Here is a 9,038-nt window from a genome sequence, read left to right on the forward strand (position 1 = left end):
TTGGCATGCCAAATTTTTCATACTTGCTAAATTTCAAGCCAAGAACTTAACTCTAACCTCTTCAAATGGACTAAAATTCAATGTTAGATCATATAAAATAACACCTAATAATTAATTACCAATTAAAAAATCTATTATCATTGTATACATTATTATTATTTTTTTTTTTTGCAGAAACCCATTTGTAAACAAGTGCCAATTTTCTAGAATATTTATCAAATTCCAATCATTGGCAATCATTGACAATGATTGGCTCAATCTTATTCCTACCATTCTGAAACTAACAATATATATAATAAATTCTTTTGACAAAATCACAGAAAACATTAACCTGCAGCCATTCAACTATTCGACTTCGATCGATTTTTATATATATATATATATTTTTTAATACTAACCCAATTGCTAACAATGTAATATAATTTAGTAATCATCACCAACTTACCCATTATTTCTTATCACCCATTATCAATATAGCATAAAATAATAACATAATCCCAAGCACTCCGACAATATATTACTATATATAGAATTGAAAAGAACGAATATCTATGATTTTTCTCATATCTTTACCTGAACAATGGCTATGATTTTTCTCCCTCTCGCTGGTCGCCTGTGGTAAGGTTTCGCATCCATTTTTTTTTTCTAAACAAGAGTTTATTAACCGTGAAACCCCACTAACCTATTATCTATATTACTTATTTAATAAAAGTTTCATCAATTGGGTACTCATAGTTATCTAATAGTTTAAAAATACCCCTTTAAATTTTTAAATGGAGTCAAACTAGTCCTAGTTTTCAAAACGACCTAGCGGGTCGTTACAATATATATGATTCTTCTATCAAAGTTCAAGCTATATTTTAATTTTTTTCATATATAAATTATTTTTTGACTTCTTTTATTATAATTATTTGAATTTTTTATTATTATTTTGTTTTTTTCTTTCTTTCCTTAGTTTGAAGAATAAAAAATTAAACTGATTTTTTTGTGTGTATTGTAATTTAATTTCGTATTCGAAGAAAAAATTTGGTCATCTACGATAAGTTTTACAAGAATATTAATGAAACATAAATAAATTTGATTATCAAAATAATAATTATAAATTAGTCATTGAAACAAAAAAAAAGTCAAAAAAAATATGTTTGACCAGGATTAAATTTACTCATATGGGATTATATTTTTTAGAAAAAAATACTAAAAATTTAGATTAAAATTATTATTTTTTTCATTTCCGTTAGAGGAAAAGGGTATATGTGAGCCATTTGTTTACAAGTAAGGGTATATATGAGCCACTTTCATAACAAGGGGTATATCAGCTCTAAATGACAAAGTTGAGGGGTATATCAGACCCTTTTCCCTTATTTATATAATCATATATATTAATTCATATGTAATAAGTGGAAGGTTCAAATTTGTGCTAGTGGTAAAAAAATTAATTTAAATAAGTGTCCTAGTGATTAAAGGCAATTTCGAACCAAAATTATAACAAGCAGGGGCGGAGCTTAGTTGAGAAAACGAGTAAACAGTATTCAATGAATATTTAAGTTAGACGTTTTGTATTTGTATGTTAATTTTTTTATGTAAGAAATATAAATTATTAATTTAACACCTAATAACTCAAAAAAGACTAAAATATTAACCTCATACGCTTCAAATTGCGACTGGCTCCACTTCTGAAGACAAAGATATGAATGAGCCAAACTTATCACGAATAATGATAAAATTAAAACTTTTCGTAGAGTAAAAAAAAGGACAAATCTTAACATTATTCCTTTGAAATAATATAAGGTTAAGGTTAATATACAAGCATTGACTAACATACAAAAAAAAAAGGACATATTCTTTAGATTTATTTCCACTTGTAGACGTGTTGAAAGACCAAATTCTTATCACTAGTAACTTTGACCACAAACACAACCTTTTCTCCTCACATAAAACACTATAAATACAAAGCCAAAAACTCAAAGAATATACAAAAGATAAATAAATCAAGAACACATTTTTTTTCAAAGATTCATCAATGGAAATATTTAAGAGAAACATGGGGACTTTTCGAGACGAATTCGAAGGTGACGATTTTTACGATGAGTTAAGAAGACAAATGTTAATACTAACAACAGAAGATGAGGAAGATTATGTTCAACAATCAAATGATCAAATCAAGAATTCAAAAAGAGTAGAAATGAAATCTTTAGTGTTACAACAACCTAAAGGAATTCAATTTTATTGGTATGGAGATAAAGAGGATTATAATAAAGTTCCAAAATGGTTATTGGATTTATGGAGTAAAGGAAATAGAGATGAAGTGTTAAATGGAACAGGAGTTTTTATTCCACATATTGTCAAATCAAGAAGAAGAAATAAATCAAGTATGTTCCCTTTTTATCTTATATTATATCAAAATAATTTATAGTTATAGTCGATCCATATGAACAAACTTTCGAAATATGATTATTTAGAAAGAGTTGTTTGTTACAAGTGTTCTCAAGAGTAGTGGTATGTGTTTGACGATCAAGTAAGAAGTCGATGAGAACTACACTTTTTATGACTATAAAATACTTAATTTTCTCTTGGTCGTTTGATCGAACATCTCAAATATTTTTTTCAAGAAAAAAAAATAAATATTTTTAACTTCCCAAAACCTCGATAAAACAGTCTATTAGTCTTATTTAAACAATTTTTTCCTTGAATATCTTCTATGGCTTATACTTTTTATTTTCTCATTTCTGTCTGCAGGAAGGAAGAATAGTGAAAGAGGAAAAATATACAAGCCAGTGTCAACAGGAAACTGTTGATCAACCAGTAATTATAGTTTTAATCATCAAAAATAAATTATGAAGTTTTGATGTAATGTATTAGACATGTAAAATATTTATTAAATTTATTTATGAATTAAAAAGGCAAATCTCCATAAGATCTACCGTAGAATTACACGGAATATATTGTTATTGTAATCACCTGAATATATGAAGTTTTTTTCATTAACAAACAACAATTGCAACCAACAGAGTTGTACATACAACGAACAACGTTTTACTAAGGACTATCTTCGAATAGGTAACTGACATACCTAGCACAAGAAAATAGCTAAAGCTAAGATAATAGTATACAGATCACTAATTGAGCACAAGATATCTCGAGCAATGTGGATCGAGATAGTACATGTGTACTATACGCTGTCATAGTGTAATTCCGAGTGAAAGACTTTTGAAAGTTGTGAACTACTTATCTTCACAATTTCAAAGGTGTAGGAAAATGACTATGAAAAGGAGGAACCTTGTAGAGATGAATACGACGTACTAGAGTTGGTCTTTGGGGCGTGCTAGCCACAACGAGCTGAGTGCTCGAAGCCTTGACATGTAATCACTTATGACAAGGAGGGCTCGAGCAGCTTGACGAGTTGTCAAGATTCGATGCAATTGTTGCAAAGTACGTTGTCGCAGAAGATCAGCCTAGCAATAAAGAAGGCATATAAATGTGAATTTCGTTGCATAGAGAAAAGTTGAAGTGTTGTAAAGTACTTTGAACAGAGGACAGTTAGTTACCTGATAGAGGAAGTTCTCAAGAGTGGCAAGCTGGTTCATTGCAATCGCCATTTGCCCCATATAGTCGGCTACATTTCCTGAGCCACTAGGGCCGAGAGACGTAGACGAAAGTGTATCAACGAGTAATTGTTGCAGGGCTTCCATACCTTGTGATAGCGCGTCCTCGGCTTGCTGAGAAGACTGTTGCAAGTTACATATGCCTATGAGCTGCTGCTCTGTAAACGGTTCAAGATGGTTGCCAAGAATCTGTATTCCCAATGTCAGCACATCAGTACACGAAAATAAAACACTACTCGGAAATGACACTTAGGTCGTAGTGTTACTACTGTAGTTTCTTGTCCTTCAATTATTATTTCGATGAAGTTACTGTTCAACATGCGTTGTTACGCTTTCATATCCATTACTTCTTTTTCTAATTTCTTTTATTTGTTTTCCTTGACGGTACACGCTCTCTACCTCTGATCCCACTGTGTAAGACTACACTAGATATATTGTTGTAGGAAATGATACTTTAAACATAGTACGGTAGTTGAACGGAAGGGCCTAGTTTACCTTGAGAAGCTCAGAAGAACGAAATCCGCCTAACCACATGAAACACCTTTCAACAGGAGTCTTCCACATGCCTGACAGCATATGAAAAACATCTGCTTTTAAACCTACACTTTTTAGCTTGAATTTTTCGTCATAATGTGACATTACTCCATCAACGAGATGGCGCAGTTCATTATCGCCCCTGTGAGAATTTACAGCTGATCGGAGATCACTGATAAGTCGTTGATGTTCATCTAGCCAACGTGCATAATCCATGTCAAATGCCAATGCCCCTGTACAAGTATCACAATTACCCCCCATTCATGACTAACACATGCCAGGTCATAAATTGATCAAAAATACTCTTGATAAGTTCTTCAATCAGATTGAAAAACAAGACCAAAAACATCAATTTTCTCGTGAAAATTTGACATGTAACGAATGCTAGCAAGGGCCAGAAAACTTACCATTTCCACCAGCAGAAAGACTCTGATCTCCTGCATATCCATTAGCAATAAATATGCCCTGCATCCAAGCAATTCATTTAACTACGTAGAAGTTTCATACGTTTTGAAACTTGTAGTTTCTTTCAAGATCACGGATACAATAAAACAGTCCTCTACTTACAAGTTGTAGAGGAAGAGGTATACCTGTTGGCGGGCTCGTTTTAACTCTTGCTCTAACTGTGACAGTTTGAGCCTACTATTCTCCAGCTGTTGAACATATGCCTGTGCAAAACAAAAACCTAATAGTCATTTAAACATCAAGCATATATAAGTAGACGTATGATATATTGATCATCAATGATCAACATCTCGGACTGCCTAACATTAAGCTATAAGCTTAAAATATAACCATGTTTAACAATATAATGCTGTCAGCCGACCACCTTACTTGTGACAATATCTTGGTAATTTTGCATAATTGAAAATACACCCCCCCCCCTCTTTCCCCTGCATGATATAAAACCATACGAAGCATATCGTGTTATTTATAATTACAAATAGTGAAACTATTACACAAATTGCATCTGTTTCTCCTGATTATAGTGTTGAACTATATCTTGGACATCATGAAGACTGATGTAATGTGTGAGTAAACACCTTATTTGTTTGTTGCAAATGTATGCATCTATTTGACGATAATATAATTCTAAATGCAATGTACACATTAATGTATACATTTTCTGATGGAAGTTATACGACACAACACAGTTGCAAACTAAAGTGAGCTAAACACAAATACAATTACAGAACTGTACATAACAATCAGAAGGACGAAAAGTATCAGTAATTGGAATGTGCCAAATCAATCTCATTTAAAATATTGCAAAAGGTGAATATATTACTTTTTTCCTTAATCGACTTTTCCTAGCAGCTTCTCGATTCTGAGCCAGCCTGCGAAGTGTCTGCAAGTAAGCTAAGTAAAGTAAATACAGTAATAATATGTAAAACTGATGCAATAGGTTAACCGTTGGAATAAAGAGATAAGAGTAAACCAGTACAACAACCTTCTGGTCTCCAAGCTTTACTTTGGACAGGTCCATGGAGTCCACAGCTATTAATGCACCATGCTGAACACCTTGGCCCTACAACACAAAATGAAATAAATGCAAACAGTTCATATAGAGATATCAAATCATTTCCAGATGCATCAAATCCCCCTTGTGCGTCGAGCGGTCCCCCCTAGGTGCGAATACGATACACTTAATTCGTTCAAACAAATTCAAGGGCAAAACAACAGGTTCATTTATAGAAGATTTCTCAAGTCACTTTCCAACCCAACAATCCATTAAATTCCAAAGATATGATTTACACAGGCTTGTTATATTAGTCAATATTATATTGAATTCATTAACACGAGATTTTGGAGCGACATTAGATACTAATGCTACCCTACCAAGCTGAGTTAGTTCAACCGCAGATAAGTAAAATTAACACATCTCCATAACCCAAAAAAGTGTGAAATCGATAATAGAAACTTGAAACTCCAGTATAACTTGAGATTAAAATATTGAACTGGAGTTTCAAGTTTCTATTATTGATTCTTGAAATCCAAACTTTGCTGCATATATTAGGACGCAGGAAGTACTTTGTCATCTGAATATCTTGGGCTGGTGAGTCACAATCGCACTATCCCTCTTTAGAAGAGGAAAAAAGACAAGGATCGACTATTGCTTAATGCCAGAAATTGCACCTTTCATTGTGTTCAACTATCCCACCCATTAAGGGGAAAAAAGACGAGGACGGACTACAGCTAAATGTCAAAAATTGCAACTTTCATTGGGGTCGACTACATGAATCTTCATTGTCTACATCGCATTATCCCTCCATTTAAGGGAAAAAGAAAAAAAATAGACAAGGATAGACTATTGCTTAATGCCAAACATTGCAACTTTCAATGGGGTGGACTATATGAATCATAATAGGTTATATCACAATCACTTTATCCCTACTTTTCAGGTGAAAAAAGACAAGGATGGACTAATGGCTTAACGCCAAAAATTGCAACTTTCATTGGGGTCGACTACATGAATCTCACCATCTATACCACATTGTTTTAAAAAAAAATAGGGGTAGGCGAATCAAACCATCATCAATAACGTGAAAGTTAAAGTAATCAACCAATATAGCTACAAAGATTCCCGCTGTCCATATCGCATTTTCCTTCCCCTTAAGGAGAAAAAGACAAGGATGAACTATAGCTAAATGTCAAAAAAAAATGCAGTTTCCATTTGGGGTACGGGGTAGAAAAAAGCTAAAACCTGATGGTTTCTTTCATCAGTATCAACATCTGTTGAAGTGTCAGTCTGCTGGCTATGGTCTGCAATACCAGAATCACCCCAATTCTCAAAATGCTGCACATTTCCCAATGCCACAGCACCACCTACAACACCCCCACCCCCACCCCCTCCTCCACCCCCCACCATTCCTGTTTGTGCCTTCTGCAGCATAAACCTCCCTGTCTCCACCCCTGTCTCTGATGAACCAATACTCTGCAATTTCCATTTTCAAACACTTCAACCTCATAAATAAAAAAAATAAAAAATAAAAACAAATTTCCACACACTGCAAAGATTGATCTTTTTTATTCTTACCGTATTAAGTTCAGCAAAGTGTAAGTTATTGTTGTTACAAGAAACAATACCAACATTGTTTGGCCTCATTTCACCATATACAGTACCTATCAAGAAACCAAAAAAAAAAGCAAAAATATTGTCTTTTTAAGGTCACAATCAAAGAAATCAAAAACAATTGAGATATTGTTTGGTGGGGAGATGATAAAAGAAAAAAAATGTATACTTCTACTTAAATCAACAGCATCATCTTGAGTGAATCCTGTAGACTGTTCAAGTTCTCCAATATCAGCAAAGCGTGCTGCAAGTCTACTACCTTCATCACCTCTGTATAAAACACATAAAAATTGAATCTTTAATCCCTTTTAACACACAAGAACCTTAAAACCCAAGAAATCATCAAACACATGCACAAATCAAGCTGAAAATAGGGGAGGAGCCTGGATTTTCATCCAGATATTGAAAATATGAAGTAAACTCATGAAGAAGCCAAAGAGGGGCCATTATCTACTCTATAGACATATAAAAAATAATTTAAACCATGTATAACCGGTGTAATTTTCCACCAAAAGGGATTCGGATGAACCCCTCGGTCCTATCTGGCTTCGCCCCTAGTTGAAAACATATAAAACATGAAAATACAAGAACTTAAACTCCATAAACATGCATAAATAAAGCTCAAAACAATAAAGATTGAATCTTTCTATGCCCTTAACTCATACAAAAACTGAAAAACCAATAAAAACATGAAGCCCACATAAAACATGCACTAATCAAGCTGAAAAAAATATATATAATTTGAATCCTTTTAACCCCTTTACTAATACAAGAACTTAAACTCCATAAACATGCACAAATAAAGCTCAAAACAATAAAAATTGAATCTTGTGTATGCCCCTTCACTCATACAAGAACTTAAACTCCATAAACATGCACAAATAAAGCTCAAAACAATAAAAATTGAATCTTTGGTATATGCCCCTTCACTCATACAAGAACTTGAAATCCAAGAAAACTTAAACCCCACATAATCAAGCTGAAAAAGACATGTAAAAATTGAATCTTTTTAACCCCTTTACTACCACAATAACTTAAACTCCATAAACATGCAAAAATCAAGCTCAAAACAATAAAAATTGAATCTTTTTATGCCCCCTCCACTCATACAACAACTTAAAACCAAGAAAACACAAACCCCACAAAAACATGCATAACTCAAATTGAAAAAAAAAATAAGAAATATATATATGATACCTGAGGTAATAACTTGAGTGGCAATACATACTAGAGTTACTATTACTATTACTATTATTATTATTATTATTAATAGTAACAGCTGCTGCTTTGAAAGCTTGCATTTTTTTTTTCCCTTCTCCACTAACTTCAACACCTTAAAAAATAAATTCTTCTTTCCCAAAATAAAATTGTCTGTATTTTTCTTGAAGCTAAATTTTTCAAGAAAGAGATTGCGTATGAGTACAGTTTTTATATTAAATTAAAGTATAGTAGTAGTACTACTAGTAATTTAATATAACGCCTGAGTTTCAGATTTAGCCTCTCAGCTTTTTTCATTATTGTAAATTTGACCCCCTCTGTCAATTGGGCATTTTAGAGTCCCAATAAAATCTTTTTTAAAAACACCTTTACAGATTCCAACATTTTTTTAGTAGTACAAATACGCAAATTAGTATATTTTAGTCATACAATAGGTTAATGGATAGAATCCACATGCTTAAATGCTATGGTATTACTTGAAAAATTGGCTAAATAAATTCCTAAATTAGTAAGGTTTTTTCCTTCAAGTATCTCAACTATGTCATTTTCCTATTGAATCATTGAACCACTCATAATTTGTATATTTTAAACACTGTTGATTGATTTTGATC

The 9,038-nt window shown here is 32.6% G+C and overlaps 2 protein-coding genes across 2 annotated transcripts; one reads left to right on the forward strand and one right to left on the reverse strand.

The window, feature by feature from the left end:
* The first annotated feature begins 1,959 nt into the window (after nucleotides 1–1,959).
* Nucleotides 1,960–2,957, forward strand: LOC107018560. Its single transcript, XM_015219069.2, has 2 exons — nucleotides 1,960–2,369; nucleotides 2,737–2,957. Exons 1-2 carry the CDS (start codon nucleotides 2,021–2,023, stop codon nucleotides 2,793–2,795), a joined length of 408 nt encoding a protein of 135 aa, XP_015074555.1. The 5' UTR covers nucleotides 1,960–2,020; the 3' UTR covers nucleotides 2,796–2,957.
* Nucleotides 2,943–8,510, reverse strand: LOC107018559 (transcription factor TGA2.3-like). The gene is made up of 11 exons (XM_015219068.2): nucleotides 8,407–8,510; nucleotides 7,379–7,479; nucleotides 7,174–7,259; nucleotides 6,841–7,071; nucleotides 5,587–5,664; nucleotides 5,425–5,484; nucleotides 4,727–4,804; nucleotides 4,544–4,601; nucleotides 4,098–4,369; nucleotides 3,546–3,791; nucleotides 2,943–3,452 (listed from the first exon to the last, which is right to left on the reverse strand). Exons 1-11 carry the CDS (start codon nucleotides 8,508–8,510, stop codon nucleotides 3,300–3,302), a joined length of 1,467 nt encoding a protein of 488 aa, XP_015074554.1. The 3' UTR covers nucleotides 2,943–3,299.
* Nucleotides 8,511–9,038: the final 528 nt, after the last annotated feature.

This window comes from Solanum pennellii, chromosome 5 (assembly GCF_001406875.1).
Source record: "Solanum pennellii chromosome 5, SPENNV200".
NCBI lineage: Eukaryota > Viridiplantae > Streptophyta > Magnoliopsida > Solanales > Solanaceae > Solanum > Solanum pennellii.